General features: G+C 57.9%; 6 protein-coding genes across 6 annotated transcripts; 1 reads left to right on the forward strand and 5 right to left on the reverse strand.

Annotated features, from left to right (window-relative positions):
• Window positions 1-645: 645 nt before the first annotated feature.
• On the forward strand, window positions 646-3,332 carry UV8b_00071 (uncharacterized protein; the record flags this gene model as incomplete). The annotated part of the gene is made up of 4 exons (XM_043137569.1): window positions 646-798; window positions 956-2,167; window positions 2,325-2,376; window positions 2,446-3,332. 4 exons carry the CDS (start codon window positions 646-648, stop codon window positions 3,330-3,332), a joined length of 2,304 nt encoding a protein of 767 aa, XP_042993503.1.
• A 1,803-nt stretch (window positions 3,333-5,135) lies between these two features.
• On the reverse strand, window positions 5,136-5,666 carry UV8b_00072 (uncharacterized protein; the record flags this gene model as incomplete). Its single annotated transcript, XM_043137570.1, has 2 exons — window positions 5,136-5,386; window positions 5,606-5,666. 2 exons carry the CDS (start codon window positions 5,664-5,666, stop codon window positions 5,136-5,138), a joined length of 312 nt encoding a protein of 103 aa, XP_042993504.1.
• A 1,308-nt stretch (window positions 5,667-6,974) lies between these two features.
• UV8b_00073 (uncharacterized protein) lies at window positions 6,975-8,668 on the reverse strand (the record flags this gene model as incomplete). The annotated part of the gene is made up of 2 exons (XM_043137571.1): window positions 6,975-7,915; window positions 7,978-8,668. The coding sequence occupies 2 exons, from the start codon at window positions 8,666-8,668 to the stop codon at window positions 6,975-6,977; spliced, it is 1,632 nt and encodes a 543-aa protein (XP_042993505.1).
• A 235-nt stretch (window positions 8,669-8,903) lies between these two features.
• Window positions 8,904-9,442, reverse strand: UV8b_00074 (uncharacterized protein; the record flags this gene model as incomplete). The annotated part of the gene is made up of 2 exons (XM_043137572.1): window positions 8,904-9,170; window positions 9,416-9,442. The coding sequence occupies 2 exons, from the start codon at window positions 9,440-9,442 to the stop codon at window positions 8,904-8,906; spliced, it is 294 nt and encodes a 97-aa protein (XP_042993506.1).
• Window positions 9,443-9,803: 361 nt separating this feature from the next.
• UV8b_00075 (uncharacterized protein) lies at window positions 9,804-9,995 on the reverse strand (the record flags this gene model as incomplete). Its single annotated transcript, XM_043137573.1, has 1 exon — window positions 9,804-9,995. The coding sequence occupies one exon, from the start codon at window positions 9,993-9,995 to the stop codon at window positions 9,804-9,806; it is 192 nt and encodes a 63-aa protein (XP_042993507.1).
• Window positions 9,996-19,932: 9,937 nt separating this feature from the next.
• On the reverse strand, window positions 19,933-22,822 carry UV8b_00076 (uncharacterized protein; the record flags this gene model as incomplete). Its single annotated transcript, XM_043137574.1, has 4 exons — window positions 19,933-20,160; window positions 20,899-22,139; window positions 22,226-22,619; window positions 22,691-22,822. 4 exons carry the CDS (start codon window positions 22,820-22,822, stop codon window positions 19,933-19,935), a joined length of 1,995 nt encoding a protein of 664 aa, XP_042993508.1.
• Window positions 22,823-23,534: the final 712 nt, after the last annotated feature.

Below are 23,534 nucleotides of genomic sequence, written 5' to 3' on the forward strand. Positions count from 1 at the left end.
CAATACTCCGCTACCAGGGCCACTGTTCCACCCTCGTTTTTCGGCACCCCGCCGCCTGACCGAGACGCTCATGAGGGGTTCCCTCCCGACCCGCCACGTGCGTCGCCCGCGCTATCACGTCTCACGGATGCTGCGTCCGACGGGGGTGCTGGAGCGCTCATCAGCAACTTTATCGACGAGGCTTGGGTCTCGGACCTGGCGTTCGCATGGCCGGGAGCTGGGTAGCTGAAGGAGCTGACCGCCGCAGGGGGGCGGACGCACAGCCCAGGTGGTGATGACGGTCGACAAGCCACCCACGCCCCGAGACAGACGGAACGACGACTGGCTGCAGCATTGGCGGGAGCGCATCCTGCTGTCGTTTGTGCGACACGCGGCTGCAGTCCGAAAATCGTCGTGGGGGGGGGGCAAGGCAGGGCCGCGGCAAGCCCAGGAGTATATGTAAGTCGACAGACGCCTGCTGAAACAGCCCTGTCGATATGCGGACTGCTTTTGCGGCGAGGCAGCGAAGAGGAAGAAAAAAACTGTGCCAGCTTCTTTATTTTTTTTCCTTCTCCTTCTTCTTCTTCTTCTTCTTCTTCTTCTTCTTCTTCTTGTTCGTCTTCTTGTTCATTTACCCGCTTGGTCTCTTCTGTGTGCTGGGACGACATGGGCGGTGGGTTGGAAGCCGAGCTGCCCCCCCGGGCTGCCGAGGATGCGGCGGCGGCGTCGACGGAATCTTCGGGCCCCCTGACGACGATTGATGACGAGGAGAAGGCGAGGGATATAGCAAACAATGACTTGCGGGGGCCAAAGAAGCAGGTACTGCGCGCCCTTGTTTCCACCCGCCCGCGTCTTGCGTGTTTTTTCAGATGCATCCTGCAGGCTGTTTGCCTGTGGGATGGCGAACTGTCTCGGCGGTCTGTGTCGAGTCGTGCCAAACGGACGCGCTGGCTGACGGGGGCCGGGTTGATGCTAGACGTACTCGGGCCTCGTGCTCCTGTGGCTCAGCTTCCAGGCCACGGGCATCATCTACGGCGACATCGGCACGTCGCCGCTGTACGTGTTCTCGTCGACCTTTTCGGCGCAGCCGTCGTGGGCGGACCTGGTGGGCGCCCTGTCCATCATCATCTGGTCGCTGACGCTCATCGTCACGGTCAAGTACTGCTTCATCGTGCTGGCGGCCGACGACGACGGCCAGGGCGGCACGTTTGCCCTGTACAGCCTGCTCGCGCGCTACACCAACATCACGCGTCGGGGGCCCAGGGATCCCTCCTCCTCCTCCTCCGCCGCCGGGGCCGCCGCCGGGGCCGCCGCCCTCAAGCGCCACGACACCAACGACCTCAAGCTGGGGGGCCGCTCGCTGCGCGGCTTCCTCGAGCGCTCGCCCGCGTCGCAGCTGGCGCTGCAGTTCGTCGGCGTGCTGGGCGTGTCCATGGTCATGGCCGACGGCGTGCTGACGCCCGCGCAGTCGGTGCTGGGCGCCATCCAGGGCCTCCGGGTCGTGCGCCCGGACCTGGGCGCCCCGGCCATCGTCGGCGTCTCGTGCGCCATCCTGGTCGCGCTGTTCCTCGTCCAGCCCCTGGGCACCGCCGGCATCGGCACCGCCTTCGCGCCCGTCGTCGCCGTCTGGCTGCTCTTCAACCTGGCCGCGGGCGCGTACAACCTGGCCGCGCACGACTGGACCGTCCTCGGGGCCTTTGGCCCGCACCACGCCTTCCTGTACCTGGCGCGCAACGGCGCCGACGGCTGGCGCTCGCTGGGCGGGCTGCTGCTCGCCTTCACGGGCGTCGAGGCCCTGTTCGCCGACCTGGGGGCCTTTAGCAAGCGCGCCGTCCAGATCTCCTGGCTGGCGCTGGCCTACCCGTGCCTGCTGCTGGCCTACGCCGGCCAGGCCGCCGCCATCTCGGCCGACGCGACCCAGACGGCCTTCCAGAACCCCTTCTTCGCGACGCTGCCGCCGGGCAGCTTCTACTTGGGCATGGTGATTGCCGTGCTGGCGGCCGTCGTGGCGTCCCAGGCCATGATCACCTCGACCTTTCAGCTGCTGACGCAGATCATGAGGCTGTCGTACTTTCCGCACATCAAGGTCGTGCACACGAGCCGGCGCTTCCACGACCAGGTGTACATGCCCATGGCGAACTGGCTGCTGATGATTGGGACGATAATCATTACTGCGGTGTACAATAACGTGCGACTTCCCGCTTTTCGCTCTTTTCCCTCTTTGTCTTTGTCTTTTTCTTCTCCTTCTTCTTCTTCTTCTTCTTCTTCTTTTTTTTTTTTCAATTTTTTTTTGGTTATATCTTTGAATCGGCCGTGCTATTGTCCTGGCTGACATGTTTCTCCAGACAACGTCTCTTGGAAACGCCTATGGCGTTTGCGTTATAACCGTCACCTTCAGTAAGTCGGCCTTTTCCCCTTGACTTTGCTTTCTCTCATGGCCCTTTCAAAAACTCACCGTCACAAAAGTCACGACTTGCATGGTGGCCATTGTGGCCATCCTCGTCTGGAGGCTCCCCGCCTACGTCGTGCTCCCCGTCTGGCTCGTCTTTGCCGCCCTCGACGGAGCCTTCCTGTCGTCCGTGTTCGGCAAGGTCCCCGACGGCGCCTGGTTCACCCTCCTGCTGGCCTTTATCCTCGCCTCCATCTTCACGCTCTGGCGGTTCGGCAAGGAGACGCAGTGGGCGGCCGAGGCAAAGGACCCCCTCTCGCCGCAGTCGCTGCTGGACCTCGACGTCGGCCCCGGCCACCACCACCACCACCAGCAGGCCGCGCTCAAGCCTGCCTACGGCGGCATCCCGCTGTCCACGACGCCCGGGCTGGGCGTCTTCTTCGACAAGACGGGCGACCCGTCGAGCCTGCCGACGTGCTTCGCCGAGTTTGTCAAGAAGTTTGCCACGCGGCCCGCCGTCGTCATCTTCTTCCACATGAGGCCGCTGCCCCGGCCGTGGGTGGCGCCGGAGGAGCGGTACGTGGTGACGCGCATGGCCGGGCTGGCGGGGTGCTACAGCATCGCCCTGCGGCACGGGTACACGGACCACGCGCTGCACCCGGACGTGGCGCGCGACCTGGTCGGCCAGGTGGAGCTGGCCGTGTCGCGGGGCCCGGCGACGGCGGCGTCGGACGCGGAGCTGCGCGTCCTGCGCGCGGCGGCCGGCACGCAGGTGGTGTATGTCCTGGGCAAGGAGGTCATCAAGATCCGCCCGCCGCGGAGCAAGGCGTCGATCGGGGGGTTCCTGCGCTACGCGCTGCTGTGGGTGTTTCTGTGGATCCGGGAAAACTCGCGCACCAAGCTGGCCGATCTGGACATTGACGCCAACAAGCTCATCGAGGTGGGGTTTGTCAAGGAGATATGACGGGGAGCGTGGGGCTGGAAAACCCGACAGCTGACATTTGGGCGCCGTGGCGTCATGGTTTCCATTCGTTCTCTGCCGCGCTGAATCCGTTTGCGTGACCTTTTGACCTGTCGGCCTGCCTAGACGTCGGTGAATGCCAGCAGCAGCAGGAACCGCCGCCAACAAACTTTATCCTCGCACAGCAGGGATTTAGTGGGCCAGGTGGATGGCATGCTCCCTGGCATTGGCAAGCAAAGTGCCAAGCAGGATCAACGCACACCGGATCGACATTCGTAAGCCAGCGCCCCCAAAGTACGATGCCCCCCGTTCGTCGTAGCCAGCTCTCCCGTGGACACATGTGACAACCCCAGCGCAGGAAGCGAAGCTCCTTTTCCAACAATCACGACCAGCCCGCCCATTGAAAGGGCAGTGAATCCGTGAATCCGCCCTCTTGTCAGTCAGGTAGGGCAGCGACGAGCCCACCCTCCGGTCCGGCCGACAGATGCGCCGGGATCCCATAGGGCCACGCAGAGCCCTGCTGCGCGCCGGCCAGCCTTGGGACGCCCAGGTCGTCGGCGAACCTGGCGCCCCGTCCCGCGTCGATCGGCCCATTCGACGGTGCGCCTGGACTGGACGGCCGGATGTCGTCAGGGTCTGACGAATGCCGGGCTGCATCGTGGCAGTGTCGGCACGTCCATCCGGCCAGGACGAGGGGGTGCCCGGATCGGGGGGGGGGTGGCGTCTGCCTCTGGGCGGTCCAGACCCGGCGCTAAATAAGGACCTGTTGGCGAGCTACGGCGGGCTACGGCGGGCTATGACGAGCGGTCGGCGGTTCAGCGAGCGACGGTTGATGCGATCGCATTTGCGGACGCGGGGGTGCGCAGGGCCTGTTGGGGTTCGACTCGATGGGTAAGCGGGAATTGGGATGGGAATGGAAGCGGAAGCGGAGGTGGAGGTGAAATGGAAGTGGCAAGCGAGGTTGGGCCGTGGCCGGCCTGCGGCGGCAAGACGGGATGGATGACAAAGCAGGTCTCTGGGCGGTGGGCTTGGCTGGCTGCGGCTGGCCGGGGCCGGGCTGAGCTGCGCAGCTCCTGCGTGGCAGCTGGCCGTGGACCATGTGCGCAGCTGGCCGTGTACCAGTACATGGTCCACGTCCACGGACTGGCACACGAAGCACGCACCGGTGAGCGACGGCAGCCCGGAGGTGGGCCGGAAGCGACTGGATGATGCTGGATGGGCGTGGGCCGCCGGGCCTGGGCGCCGCGTGGTCCTCGGCGTACCTGCCTCGGCGTACCTGCCTCGGCGTACCTGCCTCGGCGTACCTGTCCTCGGGCGACGGGGGCTGCACACGCACGTGCGCCGGCGCAGAAGACGGACGAAGAAAGCAAAGCAAAGCAAAGCAAAGCAAAGCAAGCAAAACATGGCAAAAGAAACCTGAAATAAAACAAGGCCAGTCCATCTAAATCAGAATAGAGTCCAAAAATAATCAAAACATAATCAAGTAAAACATACAAAATCAAGTATAATTATGCAAGTAAAACAATTTAATTTAAATTTAAATTTAAATTTAAATTAAATTATGATTATGACTATGACTATGACTATGACTATGACCATGACCATTACTATGACTATGATTATGATTACAATAAAATACAGCAGATAAAAGAAGAGACACAAAGAGCCCGCTTCAATCATCTGCTCCAATGATGAACCCAAGACTAAACCACGCCGCCCGGCCGCATCTCCCGCATCCCCCGCCCCAGCCTGCTCCCGTACACGCCCGCCTATCCGCGGCGTCGATGCCAAGGACGCGTCCTCTGCTCAATGCGTTGCGTCGCGCCGCGCGCGGCCGAGGTGTGCAGCGGGCATGGCGACGCCAACGCAGGGCGACTTGAAACCCAGGCCCGAGGGAGGGAGCACGCACAGGGAGCACGGCAGGCAGGGAGCAGGGAACACGGCCGTCGTCACGCCGTCGTCATGGAAGTGTGGCAGCGCGCTGGCGGCCGTCCGTCCAGGCAGCGCGGCCTGGTGGCGGTGGTGGTGGTGGTGGTGGTGGTGGTGGATCCCGCGTTCTACGTTATCAAAAGGCAGCGAGTCCAAGGAAGATGGAGATGGCATGAACCTGAATAAAGATACAAAGATAAAAAATACAAGTAAACACGGGGAAAAAAAAAGGGGGGAAAGAAAAAGATTTGAAAAAAAAAAAAAAAAAAAAAAAAAAAGAGAGAGAACAAAAGAGAGAGAAAAAAGAAAATATAAACACAGTCCAACTAAGCTAATCATAAACAAACCATTGACAGCGCCATCGTCAGCGCCATCGTCAGCACCATCGTCAGCACCATCGTCAGCCATGACGCCAATCGTAAAATCTCCGCGCCCAGGCCCCCCCTGGCCCCCAGCCCGGCCAGCTAGGCCAGCACGCCGGCGCCAGCCCAGGCACCAGCGCAGCAATCAAACATTCCCGGCTCACGGTTCACGGTTCACGCCTCACGCAGCTGCAATCTGGCACGTTAAACCTTGCATTCGGCGCAAGCTATGTACGCTACGCTAGGCTACCACACCTCGGCGTCGTCAGCTACCCCCATCTCCGTATGGCGTGCGGCAGGCTCTGCAGCCCTCAGCCCCCTTTCTAATTTCGGCGTCACGTTGCCCCCCCCTCGGCCGCCCCCCCAAGATTGAAAACTCCGATGCTCCAGGATAGCAGGAAGTAGTATAGTAATAGGACTGATGATTAGGAGCCGACCCAGTTTTGCGCCCCGTAAGCGGCGTTTCCCCTAGAATGGGCCAGAATCGGAATCGGAATCCAGACTCCATATCCAAGAGCCCAAAAAAAAAAAAAATTGAGACAGAGAGAGAGAGAAAGGAGGAAAATAAAATAAAAAGAAGCGAGAGAGAGACAGTGAGAGGAGTGTCGAGTCGAGGCTGTCGTGCCCCGGCTCCGTCTTCGAGTAGTTTGTCCATCACTACCGTCACCGCCGCAGCAGTGACCAGATAAGTAGTTGCTTCGTTCGTAAAGTACCGCGGCCGTATCGTATCCCATCCAAAAAATAAAAAATAAAATAAAACAAAAAAGGCAAAAAGGGACATCGCTACTGGATTTTGATAATGCTTCCCCGGAAAAAAACCACTGTGAAAAGGAATCAAAAATAAAGTGTGTGTTTTTTGGTTTCAAAAAAAAGAAAAAAAAAAAAATTCCGCGCCAAAGTCGGGCCCGCTGCCCGGCAAGCCATCTTCTACACGGCATGAAACCACGACCCCCTCTGTTTTTTTGTTCAACCGCTCTCCAGTATACAAGGGAAAAAAAAATAAGTAAAAGAAAAAAACTCCACGCTCATTTCTCAACAAGATTTTTTGTACGTCATAAGAGGTGACTGGATAAACAGTGAGTCCCGAATAAAAAATAAAATAGATACAAGACGAAGGGGGCGGGGTGGATGACCCGTTTTTATCACAAATTTTTATATATGAGAGAGAAGAAAAGGTAGAAAAAAAAAAGAAATCAAAAGCAATCTAAAACATAGGTGGTCGTGTCTGGGTGTCGTTAAGGTGCAAAAGACCCGAGTCGTAACGCGCCGTCTCCAAAGACGGGTAAAACGTGGGTGCGGCTAGTGCAGCCAGCGAGCGCGTCGCTTCTGGCTGCAGCCGGCCATATCCAAGGGCCTAGTAGCAGCCTTGAAACGACGGGATAAAGGGGACCTGCTGAAACGCAACGGGATGCTGCATCATGGGAACCTGCTGAACGTATCTGACTACTTCCCACAGGAAGAAGGACTTGGGCTGGCACGGAACCTGGACGGGCACCGGAGCCTGCATGGGCACCGGTGCCTGTTGACAGGCCGCGGGCGGGAGTGGTGGGACATGATGGAGAGGCAGCGGCAGAGGCAGCGGCAGCGCTCCCGCCTGCGCGCCAAACGGCGGTGACATTGCGTGGCGCTGAAACATGCCATCCTCTCTGCGCTGCTCGTGCCCATAGGCTGCGGGGTCGCAAACGGGTGCAGGGGCGTCATGTCGTTGTTGTTGTTGATGTTGTCGTTGCTGCTGAAGCTGAAGCTGAAGCTGCTGCTGCTGCTGCTGCTGCTGCTGCTGCTGCTGCTGCTCCTCCTGGGCGAAATCGTCGTCGTCGTCGTCGTCGTCGTCGTCGTCGAGGTCTTCGAGGTCGTCGAGGGTGGATCCGCTAGAGGTCAGCGACCCCTCGTCCGAGTTGGTGCTGGCCGGCGACAGCGGAGAGTCGTACTCGTAGTCGTCGACAATGGCCTCCTCGCCGCCAACCGAGTCCGGCACGAGCTGCGCCGCCGAGGGAGCGGGGATGGTGAACTGCGGGCAGGCCATGATGAGGCGTCGCAGGTCGGCGAGCGTAATTCTCAGGTCCGGATTCGGGTCGAAGATTCGGCCCAGAATGTCGTTCAGCTCATCCGTCAGCGGCAGAATCGTCTTCAAGAAATCCCGACACTGGGCGTAGGCGCGGTAGGTCGAGTCTTGGAAGGAGGCTTGCTTCCACGGATTGCGACCGCACGTCAGGTTGACGAGAATGACGCCGAGGGACCAGACATCGTTGGGCGCGCACATGTAGTACGGTTTCCGCGTGGAGGCATCCAGGCATTCTGCCAAAGCGGTTAGCCCGTCACGTCCAAATCAGTTTCAAGGGGGGAAGCAAAAAACCTACCAGGACTCATGTAAAAGGTTGAGCCGCACCCGTAGTCCTCCGAGCGTTCGTCGGCTATGGCCAAGCCGAAATCGGCCAGCTTGACAGTGTTCCCATTGTCCGTGACCAGGATGTTCTCGGGCTTGAGATCTCGGTGGTAGATGCCCAGCTTGTGACAGTGCTCGACGGCATCCAGGATCTGGAGGAAGACGCTGCGGGCGAGCTCGTCCTTGCCCACGTACTGGCCGAGCTCGGTGATGTTGAGGAACAAGTCGCCCTCCGGGCAGTACTCCAGGATGACGTAGATGGAGTCGGCATCGTCGACAATCTTGAGCATGGACACGACGTTGGGGTGCCCCGAAGCCAGGTAGTGAAGCCTGATCTCCCGCTGCTGGTAGGCGACCTGCCGGCGTTCCAGCGGCGTCCCGTCGGCGTTGAACTTGCTCAGGCACTTGACCGCGTAGCGAACGCCCGTCTTGACGTCGGCGGCAGAGTAGACGACGCCGTAGGCGCCTGTGCCGAGAATGTCGGTCAGCTGGAGCTTGCCTTCCAAGAGTCTTCCGAGTCTCTGCTCAGGAGCAAGCGGGACATGTCTCGACGCGACGTGCCTCGTCGAGTAAGCTTCTGGCTGGCTGCTGTTGCCACACTTGACGTGGTCGTAGGCAGGGGATGCGGGAGGCGTTGGATATCCGAACAGCGCATGATGCTGCATGTTATGGGAGTGCAAGAGCCCAAAAGAAGAAAGAAAGCAATGGGGAAAAAAAAAAGAAGAAGACTGGGAAGCCTTGCCACCGGTTGTGAGGAATCCCTGCCGAAGTTGGTGTGGTTAATCCAGCTTGGCCGTCGGTTTGAAATCTTGTTTGTTTTTGTTTCTGTTTTTTTTTTTTTTTTTTTGGATCTTTTTTTAGGAGGGGCAGAATAATCCAAGCAAGGCTATCCAGACGGAACTATCCAGGAGCGAAAAGAAGTGCCGTTCCTAGCCAAGGACAGGTGTATAAAAGTGTTGTTTTATTACTCCGTCTTTCGAATCGGGACAGAACTGCAACGCTGTATATATGGCAATATACGAGAATCGCGACCAAAGGAGGGGGGAGAGGAAAAGGGAAAGAAAGAATAGCCAGCCTCGACAACCGAATCAACGGGTCGAGAAACACGATGCGATGTTGCGGCAAGGGCAGGGGGAGGGCGGATGCGTAAACCGAGATGTCCTCAATCTATAAAAGGTCAAGAGTCTAGCGGATCAAGTTGCAGCATGTCATGGACGGCGGAGAAAGGGAAAAAAAAAAAAAAAAGGGGGGGGGGGGTTGCCGGTGGTGAAATAACAAAATCCCCCCGAGAGGCGAGGCGAGGCGAGGCGAGATGGCGGGCGGGCGGCGTGGAGAAAAAGCAGCTGGTCCGGTTGAAGACGAGTGGATGGGCAAGGGCGCTTGGGGCGTAGCATATACCGCGTACCGCGTACCTTGTACATGTACATGTACATGTACATGTACTCTGTCCTTCTGTCGGCATGGACAAGTGCTGGGGCCAGCCTGTGTAGCGTTGCAGGTGGCACTTTGCAGTTGCGATTCGGGGCGGGCACACCAGCAAGATAACGATCAGGGCTGGCGCCGCCATCCCCCAGCCAGAAGCCAAGTTCCCTGCGCGACTCCCTCTGGGCACACCAAGGACCAAGGGCCCCACACCGACCGCAGGCGAGCAGGTTGGGCAGAGGACCGAGTACGTCCCCGAGTACGTCCCCTTTCCCCCCCCCCTCCCCAACTCCATTGCGTGTTGTTCATTGCGTGGACGTGGGCGGTCCTTGATTACCATCCACACCAGGCCGCGCCAGGCCGCCGCACCAGGCCGCATCAGGCCAACATCAGGCCAACATCAGGCCAACACCAGGCCAGCACCAGGCCAACACCAGGCCAGCACCAGGCCAGCACCAGCCAGCACCAGCCAGCACCAGGCCACACACCAGGCCACACACCAGGCCACACACCAGGCCACGCACCAAGGACTCCACTCGCCTTCATCACAGCAAAAGAACGCATCGACATCAGCACGGTGGGGCGATGAACGGAGGGCATGGATAACGCTATCTTGTCCTGGCCGCGACTGGGTGGAGGGCGCCCCCCCCTCTGCCTTCCCCCCACTCCCCCAGGAGCCAGTGCTACTGCAGCCGCTATTCTTGACCTGCGCCGCGCCATGCAAGGCTCAAACTTTGGCCGCGTCCACACGTCCACACGGCCACACACAGCACAGCACAGCACAGCACAGCACAGCACAGCACAGCACAGCACAGCACAGCACAGCACAGCACAGCAGACGGAACAAAACGGGAAAAAGGGGGGGGTGGAGGTCCGAGGCTAGCAAAGGCCAGGGATCCGCTTGGTGTCGTGTGGTGACGCTGAGCAATATACGAGAGGCGAGCATCGTCTGACACACCAGCAGAAAAGGTGGGGCCCTGCTGTGTCATGGCCCCCCCATGGCCCGTGGGCCCGCCAGCCCTTTCTTGCTCACTCTACTGCGCATTCTTTTCATTTTTCTTTTTCTTCTTCTTTTTCTTTTTTCCCTCGTCTTTCCTCCCCCCCCTTTTCTTTTTTTTTTTTTTATTTACTTGGCCAGCTAAGTGACGCCTCGCCTCGGCATGGCCCCGCCTGCCCCCCACCCACCCTCGCCCATCCGCCCCATCGTCCGGATGGTACATGTAGTGCCCAACGAGTCTGCACCAGCTACGGAGTACCTAGCAGCCGCCTAGCAGCTTGCCCGCATCATGATGCGTGCAGGTTGCTAGCCATCGAGCAGCCCCCCTTGCCCTTGCTCCCGTCAAATCACCCAGGGAAATGACCATGACCAACCGCCAGCCCGCCAGCCAACCGCCAGCCCGCGAACCGCCTGCGCTGCACCGCACTGCACCGCACTGCACCGCCTCCGTTGATGGGCACCGGTGCGCAGCAAGGACTCGGGAGCACTCCGTGCCGTGCCTGTTGGGTCAATACCCGTCTTGCCCTGCCTTTGCGTCGAGTGAAACGCACTGCCTCCCATCATCATCATCATCATCACCATCAAGCCCGCTTCACCAGCAAGCTCGCCGCGTCATCATCATCATCACCATCAAGCCCGCTTCACCAGCAAGCTCGCCGCGTCACTGCTACTTTCGCTCAGCCATCGGGCTTTTCCTCTTAAAACGCCATCGTTGTTGTTTCGCGCTTGCTCGCTATTCCTTGCTCCCGTGGAACCGACGAGTCAAGGACCCTAGATCGCCATTTGTGCTAGCGCATCCACCGCCACCGCCTGCCAGTATGGATCAGCAATGTGAGACATGGCAGATTGGCACAAAAAAAAAAGGCCTTGGGGCCCCACTCGCGCGCGACTGGCCTTTTGGGCCCTTTTGGGCTTGCGAAATGACGAATCTCGGGTATGGATCGTGAACCATGCTGAAACGGGCTGGGTTCAAAGCTTGTGCAAATGGCTACCTGTCAGCTTCTGCGGTGATGGCAGATAGATGAGGTCGGTGCTCCATACTTTGCACATCGGGCTGCCATGGATTTTTGTTCTTTTTTCTTTTTTTTTTCTTCCTTTTTCTTTTTTTGGTTGGCCTCGTCCTTGATGCCACTGACACGTACTGGTAGCGAGTACCGCCAAAAAAAAAAAAAAAAAAAAAAAAAAAAAAAAAAAAAAAAAAGAGAAAATAGAAAATGCTACAAAAATACTACAAAAATACATGTGTACCAGAAAATGCCTGGCCTGCAAGAGCTTCTCAGTTTGCATTTAATGCATCCTAATCACATGCTGTCAAGCTGTGTAGCCGCTGCAGCGGCAGCACAGGTCTGTGCGCCAACCAGCTGCGTTGCAGCACAGCGCACAGCAGCGCACAGCGCACATCCACATCCACATCCACATTCACATTCACATCCACATCCGCATCCGCATCCGCATCCGCATCCGCATCCGCATCCACATCCGCCATCCGCATCCGCATCCGCCATCCGCATCCACACTGACCAAGTGCTGCCCTGCCGCCCGTTGCTGTCCCATCCAACCAAGACGGAGCCCATCGTGGCGCGCATCACTAGGTATTAAGCACGGACGGAGGGTGCCAGGCCAGTTGTGCCATGTCAACAGATTTCCCCCCAAGTCCATGGCACATGCATGCCTCTTGCATCACCCGCCCCCCCCCCCCCCCCCCCTTTCCCAAGGCCCAATGAGCAGCGCGCTGGATAAGGTTATGCAAAGAGGCAGCGTCGAGAGACGGCCACGTTTGACGCTTCTGAGTAGCTGGACCCACTCTGCCCAGCACCACTGAAGGGAAGGTGCGGGCGGTGCGGCAAAAGGAATGGGCGGGTCCGGTGACTGGGCAAAAGAGCCCGAGACTTGGAATCTGCCATGAATCGTGTCATGATGCTGATGCTGATGCTGATGCTGATGCTGGCAGCTCCACGGAGCAGAGTCCGGCGCCAGGAGGGGTTGCGGCAGCAAAGCTTTATTCCGAGCTTCATCAGCGATCCCGCGCTTGTTTGGGAAAGGAGAGACATGTGGATCTCGTGTTGTTTGAAACCTCACGGTGAGGCTTGCAATTCCTCCGCGGCACAACAAGGCGTTTCCCTGCATGCCCCCGTTCCTCTTACGCGTCAAAAGGAAGACGTATGGAAAGGCTGGGTCGGGTCGTCAGAGTCGTGGCAGGCAGAACAAACCAAGCGAAAGATTCCCCGATTCCCGATTCCCGATTCGCGCTCATAATTTCATGGGCCAGCATCCTGCAGAGTACTCCGGAGCCCGTGGACCCGTACCACATGGAAAGGGAGCAGCAGTCTGAAAGTTCATGCGTCACCCCATCCATCACCATCATGGAAAACGCAAATGGAGCAAATGGAGTGGAGACGGGGTACACTTTACTTGCGTTGACGGTCGGACCGCTGGCCTTTTCGGCATCGTCATTCGCTCCCCTCTCCATTAGGCTCGGCCGCGCTTACCCATCATCACCACACCCGTCATGACCGTGACGACTTCAGGCTATCACCTGGCCCCTCCCCCAAAGCGCCTCGCCCCCCCAGCTTTTGGAACGCACGGACTGGCGCTCAAAAACAGAGACCTGCGTCAGGATACGTGGTCTCTGCCCGGATCCCGGAAGCCAAGCACCGCCCCTCCTTTCCAAAATTCCCACCACCGAGTCACACCAGTTGGCCTCGTGGCTGCCAAAGGTACGCATTAGCCTCGCTATGGATTACTCACTGGCGTCGTGTCGAGCCATGGAACAGGCGCCCCGTTGGGGTTGGGTGCCGACCAGCGAGGCGGGTTCCGTTCTTCCTCTCCCAAGCATGGAGCTTTGTACATATGTACATGGCAATGGAGGACACGGCGTCCAATACGTTGCCCCGTTCCGCGCCAACGCTGTGCCATGTGAAAACGCCCTTTGTGAGCCAACTTGCCTGGCGTCTTGCTCACTGGCACATGTTTCTTCCGCCTGGAGAGAGAGACGCAGCGTGCAGTGCGCAGCAGTCACAACGCCTTGTTTGCAAGCCTGTGCCTCCGTACCCGCATCAAAAGTGCGCACCCACGCGGCGCCAAGCATTCACCATCACCGCCATCACCCCCCACCGTGGCTGGGAGTGTGTGGCACTTGTGAGCTTCCTTCTTGCAGGGATGCTGTATCAAAATCGACAGTTGCGGAGTGTAGGATTGCGTATAATCTTAGCGCCCTTGCCTTGGTTGCTGTGTCATGGTGAGACGCATGACAAGACAGACTATGCCGTTGCTGCCGCAGGGATTACTAGAAAAAAATCCTTTTCCCCCCCCCCCCCCTTTCCTTGGCATGAATAGTAAACGAGACGTACCCGTATAAACCTATGTGCATCTGGACACGTTTCGGAAAATGGTGGCTGCGCGTGATCCACTGATCGTTGTTGTCAAAGCTTCCAAGGGGTCCCAGAAGCAAGCAAATCGAAATGGAGAAAGTCGAAGTGGTGAGCGAAGCGCGAGCACCGCGCCGGTGTAACCCTTGGCAGTCATTTGGACTTGTTTACTGCAACTTTAGCTGCATCTGGGCAAGGTTGTTGCAGACTGGCGGTCTGCGGTTGAATGCCGTCAATGTTCCTTGCTTGTTGCGGCAGGCGTCTGATCACGGGACTCTGCTCTAGCCTGGAAAGGGGCTGGCGCCAGATCCCCGCCAGATCTCGTGGCTCGGGCAAAGAACAGGCCCCGTTCCTTCTTTTCCCCACATTTTAGTATCCACATGGAGAACGGAGAACTCCGTACGCGATAACTACTGCCACCTCCTTATGCAATAGTTGTATGCGGTTAGACAGTGTATGCTGGGCAGTACGGACGTACGGAGTACGCACCCCGGACCCGGAGTTTCTCCTACGGCCAGTCAGCCTTCGTCATGGCGTGGCTTGGTATGTGTCGACGTGTCGTCCATCAGCTGAACGGCAAAGACTCTTTGTCGTTGGGCTGCCGCGCGTCGCCAATCACGGGCCCTTCTCCGTATTCGTTGCAGTCACCCCATACCATGGATATTGGATATGTCCCCTCGGGATAACCGGCATCACTCGGAGAATTCCTCGTTCCCGTCGTGCCTGTGGCTGTACCATGAGCCCACCGATCGAGCCATGCATGTCCCAAGGACAAGAAACGAGACGACCTCACTGGCGCAACAGGGGGCAGCAAAGCAGCGGGATTTGCTCGCCCTCAACGACGGCGTTTCAAGCTAGGTACTCCCTGCATCACTCGGTCCTCCCGGCTCGGTACGGACTTGGGGCAGAGGCCGCAAGTCCGCAGGATATGTTCGTTGGGCTGTGGGCTGTGGGCTGTGGCACTATGTCATCGGCTTGCTCGCCCGCGGAAATCCTCAGGAATGGATCCACAGTTGGCGCTGTTGGTCCCTCCCCTGTTGCTGGCTGGGTGGAGCAGTCAAGGCTCGAAAATCATCAATAGCTCAGCTCGGCGGCGGGTTGGTATTGTATTGCGCCACCGGCGGACGAACGGACAAACGGAAAAACGGACGAACTCCTACTAGTGCAGCCCCCCTCCCCCTCCCCTGCAGACGTGAGCACCGAGGGCTTGAGTTGAGGCTTGAAGGCTTGAAGCACTGACTGATACGTTGGAAACTTAGAACTGACAAGGCTCTTTGAAAAACCCGAACCCATCAGTTGACCGTGCGGATGGGCTGCCCGCCACCGAGAGCATCTCGATCTGGTTGACCCCTTCACCTTGCGAGGCTTGCGGAGGCTTACGAGGCTTGCGGAGGCTTACGAGGCTTGCGCAGGGGGAGGGGGGCTCGTGAATATTCCGAGTTTACGGATAATGCTCCCTCCCAACCATCTCTCTGGCTTGCGCCGCAAAGCCAAATTGCTAATCAGCACCAAAGCAGCCTTTTTTGCCAAATGCCAACTCCTGCTCAAGCAAGTGCGACACCCCCCCCCCCCCCGCCCCCGTCACACTCGGCACCGATCTCATCATCCATCTGATGAGCCGGTGCCAAAGCACCGGAGCCTGGTGCGTGCGTGCCCTTTTGACATGCCCATTTGAGCATGATTTCCCGACCGTCCTGGCCGAAGCAACCCATGGGCGAGCGTCGGCGCAGCATCAGGCACCACCCACCGCCTTGCCCTAGCCTTGCGTGCGACGCCGCTGCTTATTTCGCTTGGCAAAAATTGAACCAACCGGTGACAACTTTTCAGCCACCGGAGCTGCGCCGATGGAGGCTTTCCATGAATGGCTAGGCCAAAGGTGGACTCGGACAACGACCCATCGTCCCATCGTCCCATGATCCCTGCCCCATCCAATAAGTGCGTTTTCATGAGTTGTGACCGACAGCACAAATCACCCAAAAAAAAAAAAAGAAAGGAAAAAAGAAAACCAACCAAAACGAGGGTTGGTGGACTCCGGGTAGGCGAGAGTGCACGGACTTGCAAGCAGACATGCATCAGTACCACGATAGCGCCGTGGGAAAACGCGTCAAGCCCAAGAAGCAAAACAGTCTGTATCAGCGGCCTTGTCTTCGTCTCTTGTCGAGCACGGGACTAATTTGTTCAGCATTTGGATAGCCTCTTTGACTTTCACTAACAACAGCAATAGGGACACTGGCTGCGAATGACTGGCAAAAGCACATGGAAACGACAAACATGCCAGCGTCAACACTGCAAAGGAGAAGCATGTCCTACTAATCGTCATGCGGCCTTCTGGTATCCCCGAGACCATGAGCGCAAGCCAAGGCAGCCAGAGGGAACCGTGGGGAGGAAAATCCCGGCGGCTCCTCGGGTTGCCGAAGCTGGTAGATGGCGAGGCTTGTCCATAAAGTCATGATGCTTCAACGTGGTTTCCGCCTTGACTTGAATGGGGAAGGGGTCCACGATGAGTCGTATACTCGGATCCATTTCCCCGACAGGCACTGTGTCGAGGAGCGATGCGGATCACAGAAGCACATTTGGGTGGCGGGTTCGCGGCGCTGGAATGAACAATGAAGCCTTCATTGACTTTTAATGATGGCATGGGTTCGATTCGGCACTCAGTCAGACACACCGGATGGCAGGCAGCAGGGCGGCAGACTATGGTGTGATGCTTTGATGGCTCTGGCGGCTCTTTGCCAGTTCTCTGCCAGCAATGTCCAAGACTCCAAGCTGCCAAGGTTGCCAAGCAAACCATTCTCATCACTCACTTTGGATGCAAAGCACGGCAGCAGACCTCGTCATGGTGGGTGAGGTCAACAGGGTCTGAAACAGCCAAGACTCGGGCTGCATCGACCGGAATGCCGTCGAGGCCCAGATCGGCAACGATGTGCCAACTTGCCTCTGCGAACCGCCCGACCTGGGGGTTCGACCCGTTCGACCCTGCCAGAGTTGGTTTCCGGGCTTCCTTTGCTGGTTAGCTGGTTCGGTCGGGAAAAGCGGCGGCAGGCGGTTTCGAGTCGAGCCGCTGCAACCAAGGTCCGGCGACAGCCCCCTCGCCAAGACAGATAGATGCGCGGGCGTCGAAAGGAATGAAGAGCGTCGAGTCTCCCGTGACCAGACTGCAACAAACCGACTGTCTCACTTGGATTGGAGGGTTTACAAGGAGAGGACCAGGGGTCCCGAGTCCAGACCGGCGGCCCAGACCGGCGGCCCAGACCGGCGGCCCAGACCAGCGGCTGCGTCGACAACCGCGACTGGGGTGTCGAGGGGTGTCGAGGCAGACGGCCGGATTGGCTGCTTCTGGTTTGGGGAGCGTCATGGTTCCATGGATGTCTGCATCCAACTGCCGCTTGCTGAGGACATGATGGGCGCCATCCACTGCCGGCTCACGGACGGATCAGGTTTCTTGCAGCCCAATCAAACCTTTTTTTCAAACCTTTTTTTTTTTTTTTTTTTTTTTCCTCTCTCCCTTCTTTCGCGAGCAGTCACACCGTCCGTCACCTGGCCCCCCTGGCCACTCTGGACGAATCGTCCGCACCGAGTACGGAGCACAGCAGGACATGATGGATGTGCCTGACGCATCAAGCTTGTTTCGGCTCCCAGGCGAAAACGCTCCAACAGTTGCATCCGGACGACCGCCTCTATGAGGACTGGGATTCTGGAATCCAAGGGTTGGCAGGGATACTGTTTGCATACTCCGTATTCCCTGCCATACCCTCGTACCCTGCCTATGTCGAAGCATCCTCCCGAGTCCCTCGCCCAGGGGGGTTCGCCATTCCCATTTTCTCCCTTGGAGGAACAGAAAAAAAAAAGGCAAAAACAGAACAAAAACAAAAGCCAATCCTTCTTGATCAGTCGACGCATGGCTTCATGGCTTGGGCAGCTCGTCGACCGCTCCGAGGTCGTTTCCCTGCGCCAGCGTGTCCATTACAGGGAAATTACAACTCGCATACGGGACCTGCTCGCCCCTCCCTTGCTCCGCCCGTCTCCGAAGGGAGCGTGTTTCAAGTTGCCCCAGCCCTGCGCTGCGCCCCAGCAGCGAGGGCCTGGCGAGGGCGGGGCGAGGCTGAGAAGCGCCCTTTCGCTCCGACGGGCTGATGAAGCGTGACGCGGTGCGATTGGTCCTGGCTCTCGCGCCGGGGGAGGGAGGTCGTATGTACGAGCGTGTTCCCGCATAGAGTTGTGCGCGTTTCAAGCTCAAGAGGGGGGGGTGGTGAAGCAAGGATTCTGCTCTGCCCAAGGGATGGCTGCTCGGCACAGCCATCGGGAATACATGGACGGTACGGAGTACTCTGTAGATTGATTACATATCCAGCAACCCGACCATGAACCGTTTCCTTATGCAACCATGCAACATCGGGGTCTGCCGTGCACAACCGTGACATGGCTGCACTGTTTACCATGAACGGCACCTGCCGGAACCGCTGGACGAGCGAGCGTGCCCCGCTGCGCACCGCGGGTTGGTTGGCTGCGTGTCGCAGCATGCCACGTGACCTGCAGCACGCCGAAGGCGGGACATTGTCGGCCCTCCTTTCTCCCTCCCTCTCCTCCCTAGAACAGAACCTACGTCATGTGCCGATGTGCCTTCAAGACGGGCCTTTTCAAAAGGGAGCCGCGAAATGGCGGCGACAGAAGTCCCTGCGGCTTTCGAAGCAAGCCGCAGTACCTACCGGTCGGCCGTACGCTTTCTCTCCAGAAGAATCAGTCGTTGACAGCAGGTCTGTGGACGGCAGGTCTACCGACTACGGTTGACTACATAGATCCACACACATGTGCGGCAGCTGCGCGTGTTGCGTGCTCCCCCTCGACGTGCCAGATCCGCAACACACACGACGACAGCTACGGAGCAGCGTCCGTACAAAGCAGCAAAGCAAAGCAAAGCAAAGCAGAATAAAACGAATGAAACAAACGAAACGAATGAAACAACCGAAACGAAACGCTCCGGAAATGCACGCTCGCGGACCGGAACCCTCGGCCCCGCGGAGACTAGTTGCGCCCTGTGCCCCGCAGTGACGTCGTCGCCCGGGAGCCGATACACGGAGGGTGTGGTGGCCCGTGCGCGTTCGGAGCGTGCGCCGTGCTTGCGTCGGCTGGCGATCCGGCTCGGATGCACGATGAGTGAGTGACGGGATGGCTGGATGGATGAGTGAGTGACGGATGAATGAATGAATGAATGAATGAATGAATGAATGAACTGCGCAGCCTATATACATGTCCACCCGTCGAGGGCGTGACCTGACCCCCCAGCGCTCCTTGCAGCCAGCAAAGCAAAAAAGAAGATACCAGACAGCTCCTCCAACCAAAAAAAAAAAGAACAGGAAAAAGAAACAAAAAATTGAAAGCGCAGCTCCGGGGGAAAAACTTCATTCAAGTAAAAGTAAAAAAAACATCACAAACAAGAAACAAGAGAGAAACAAGACTTGCACGCATTTTACGCACCCAGCTCGTTTGCCCCGGCCGCGGCTCCCCTGCCCTTCTTCGCACAATCACAATCACAATCACAGCGCAAGCAGCGTCAGCGTCAGCGTCAGCGTCAGCCCCCCCTTGAAGCTGCTGCACCAGCTGCAACAGCTGCATCAACGGCATAGTATGCTGCTCCGACGTGGTGCGACTCGACCGGCCTTCTGCTTCTCTGGCCCGTCCACCTCGCACAGCATGACATGACATCCGGGCTTGCTTGGACCCGTCGCGCGAATTGTTGGCCGATTTGCCCGCTGGGCCGTCCCCCTTGGTCATATGCCTGATTTCCCCATCATGTGCTTGCTTTCTGGATTTGCCGTCTTGTCTAGAGTCCCCAAGACGAAAAACAACAACAAAAACCTGCCTGGTGCATGCCGTGCCGTGCCGTGCCGTGCCATGCTATGCCGTGCTATGCCGTGCTATGCCATGCCATGCCATGCCATGCCATGCCATGCCACGGCCTGCCCCTTGTCACCCCTGTCTCACGTCTTGCGCAACCCCAACCCCAGACGCCGTTGTATGTTCCCGTTTCTACCGTTGGATTAAACGCCCTTTTGTGCGCGCGTGCTTGCGTGCGTGCTTGCCTGCTTGCGTGTGTTGTGCGATTGCCCCTCGTTGCGGCAGACACCTAGGCAAAGGCGCAGTCTCAGCGTCGTGCGTGGGAGGCTGCGCTTCGAGACGCGAAAAAAGGATGCTTGAGTGCCTCGCTGGGCGTGATCCTCTTGTCGGGATTCAGCGCCAGGCACTGCTCCAGCAGGTCGATAAAGTGGTTCAGGTGCTTCGCTTCCGCGTCGTTCATCCCCGTCGAGGCCGCGTTCAGCCGCGTGCGCAGATCGCGCGTTGGCTTGACTACTGCTAGTGTTCTCAGAGCCGTCTGCAGCACCGTCACGCCCGTTAGCTGAGCCAGCCTGGCGCAAAAGAGAGGCCTTTGCGTTTGTTTGAAACCAAGAAAATAGACAAAACAGGGAAAAAAAAAAAAGAGCAAACACCCATAAACGGCGAGTCGGGGCTCCATGTCGCGACAACTTGCCGAGAGAGAGGACTGGCTGGCTGGCTGCAAAGCTATTGGCGCGCCGAGGATGTCCTGTGACCCGTCGACGAGGCAAACTTGTCGTCTTGCTGAACAGCAATCTCGCAAGCAGCCGGGCTGGATGCATGCACTTTCTGACGCGCTCGGCAGCCCAGGTCATCGTCGCTACAACGCTGACAGAAGTGGCAGGGATCAGGTCCGCTGCTACTCGCTGGCGATGATCCCCACGATCCGGCATTTTCCCACTTCCGGTGACGTGCTGCAAGGAATCTTGGCGCGAGATAAGGCGGACCGTTATCGCTGGCCAACGCATTCTCGTGTGCCGCTCAGAATGACGAGTCTACCAGGCTAAGGCGGGATGATTTAAAACGCCGAGAAGAGTTGAAAGGGGGAAAGGGGGGAAAGATGAAAGGGGAAAAGGAGGAAAAGGGGGAAAAATGGGAACAAGGGAAAAGAAAAACGAAAAGAAAGGAAAAGAAACGAAAGGCAGAGAAAAGCAAGAAACGCAAGACTGCCAGCGGGGAAAAAAAAAAAAAAAAAAAAAAAAAAAACCCTGCCGACTAGGAACGGCATCAAACATACCTTTCCCAAAACCTTGTCCCTCTCCACGCTGATAAACTGGCCCTGCTCGTCAAAGTGGGCTGCCGCGAGCTGCCCCCGACGAAACAGCTTGGGAGTCAGCCGCCCGCGAGTCTCCATGATGGCCTTGAGCATCTGGTTGTTGCTGTCCCCGGTGAACAAGATCTTGCCCGTGTACAGCTCGTACAGGGTGCATCCTATCGACCACACGTCCACCCCGTAGTCGTAAGGCATGCCCAGGATAATCTCTGGCGCGCGGTAGAACCGGCTGACGAGATACGGCGTAATCTGGTTGTGCGCCGTCGCCGCATCCGACCGATCAATCGCCGTGCCCAGGTCGCAGATCTTGAGCACGTTTCGCTGCTCGTTGACCAGGATGTTGTCGGGCTTGAGGTCGGCGTGCACGATGCTGCACCTGCGCATGTGCGCCAGAGCCACGAATATCTGGTGGGCGTACGTCCTCGTGGCCCCCAGGTTGATGCCGACGTTGTTGCCAAACTTGCGCAGCACCTCGCGGAGATTCATGCTCAGATTCTCAAAGGCCATGCACAAGTGGCCGCGGTACTCAAAGTGGCGCTCGAACTTGACAATGTGCTTTCGGTTTTCCGGATCCGCGTCGTTCAGCTTTTGCAGAATCGCAATCTCCGTGTACCCGCCTTTCCGTAGCGCGTCGTTGTTGCGCATCATCTTGATGGCGACCACGCGCTTGGTGGTTATGTCCACGGCTCGGACGACCCCGGAAAACATGCCGCGTCCCAGCGTCGCCTGGATTTGGTACCGCCCGTTGACAACCTCCCCGATCCTGACCTTGTAGTATCCATCTTTGTCGTCGCCTTCCAGGATGCCCCCTTTGACCTCGGCTTGCGCAACTTGTGCGTCTGCATCTGCAACCTCGACGGCTTTGGTATGCTTGCTTGCGTATTTATCTACATCAATGTCTTCAGCAAACATGTCAAAGTCATCAGCATCCTCCTTGTCCAAGTTTTTGGTGGCGTCAATCTGGGGCTCATCTTCCCGGGCTTCAATCGTCTCCGCCATCCTCCCGCCGTGCAAAATGCTGTTGCCGTGCCTGAGTTCGTCTCGGCGTTCGTCTTCTCGCATATCCGCGGTAGGGTCGTAGTTGGCAGCGGACGGGCCGTCCTCACCGTCGGCTTGGACTCGACTGTGCGTGTTCATGAGGTCCTTGTCGTTGAGAATGTCGAATCCTCCGGGCGACGGTCCAGGTGAGCGTGGGGAGGCGATGTCTGAGAAAAATAAAAAAATATTAGCCCCTGAAAAGTTGTCTTCTTTCCGAGTTGCGACGCATGTTTAACGGGTTTGGGTTACCTACCAGAACGGGGAGTACGCGGTGTTTCTCCCTCAAAAGACGACTTTTGGGACGTGTCTGGCTGAGTCGACGCGGGAGAAGCGCCCCGGGCCACCTTTTCCGTGGCAGCACCTACAGCATGGAGGAGAAGAGGAGTGGCGGAGCTGGATTTGGCCAACAGCTCCTCCCGTCGCCGGCGCCGACGCTCTATTTCTGCATCCTCATCAATCTGTGGCGGTTCTTGGTAGTCTGGCTCCGGCTCCGGCTCCGGCTGTTTAGTAGCGTTGTCTGGATGTTTGCCATTTGTGGTGGGACCGTCTCTTCTCTCGGCGGCCTCATCACGAAAATGCAAGCTTTTTCCTGCGTGCGGGCGATGCGCGGCATGGCCATTCCGCTGCCCAGGCTGGAAATCATCATACTGCAGGGTCTTAGCAGGATCGCGATGGCTCGGCTGCGCTTCCCGTACAAATCGGCCCACATCTGACCTACCAGATCGACTCGACGTTTGTGGCGATCGACTTCGAGGCCGAGGTTTTCCGCTGCAAGACCAAGCATCTCCACCGCTGCGATACCGACCGCGGTCGTCGCCTCGAGGGCGGCCTGGTTCTGGTTCGCGTTCATGATCGTAATACCGGCCTAAGCTGCTGGAGGAGTGGTGGCTCGGCCGGTCCAAGTCATCGTACGAGACGCGGGACCTCCGAAACTGATCCCTTGGAGCATCGTCGTGGCGGCTTCGGACACGCCTCGAGTCACGATCTCGGACGCGGCCATGGGTGTCTCTGTCGTCGCGCGTCCGTTTATATCCTCGGGGGGAACGGCTTCGGCGCGAGGAGCCACTGTATCTCGAGGCCGAGTCGGGGTCAGGAGACGAGTGTCTACTTTGGTTTCTGTCCTGACGGTCAATACCGTTTCCTGAATGGCGCGCGAGTGAAGTTGCCTTCAAATCCCTGATTCCATCCTCAATAATCTCGCCCTCATCCGAACTAGATGCCATTTTCCCCCTTTGTTATATTGCTTGACCTTTTTTTTTTTTTCCTTGCACGCGCGCTGGATCCTGGCTAGGACCTTGATAACCATCAAGAGAGACAGTGTCAGCGATGCGATCGGAAAAAGCCAGCGCGTAAACGGGAGTAAAGAGTCCAACCAGATCAGCGTTGACTTTGTCCAGATCAAGTCATTTGACTTTCTTGCCGGTAGAACGGTAAGCTAGACAATTGAGGACAACGGGAGCTTCGATCAAGGTAAAAGGAGGGAAAAAAAAAAAAAAAAAAAAAAAAAAAAAAGGAGGCTGCCGCTATACGAAGCAAACCAAGGGCTCAAGGCACAGTGGCAG

The sequence above is a fragment of the Ustilaginoidea virens genome, chromosome 1 (assembly GCF_000687475.1).
Source record: "Ustilaginoidea virens chromosome 1, complete sequence".
Classification (NCBI taxonomy): Eukaryota; Fungi; Ascomycota; class Sordariomycetes; order Hypocreales; family Clavicipitaceae; genus Ustilaginoidea; species Ustilaginoidea virens.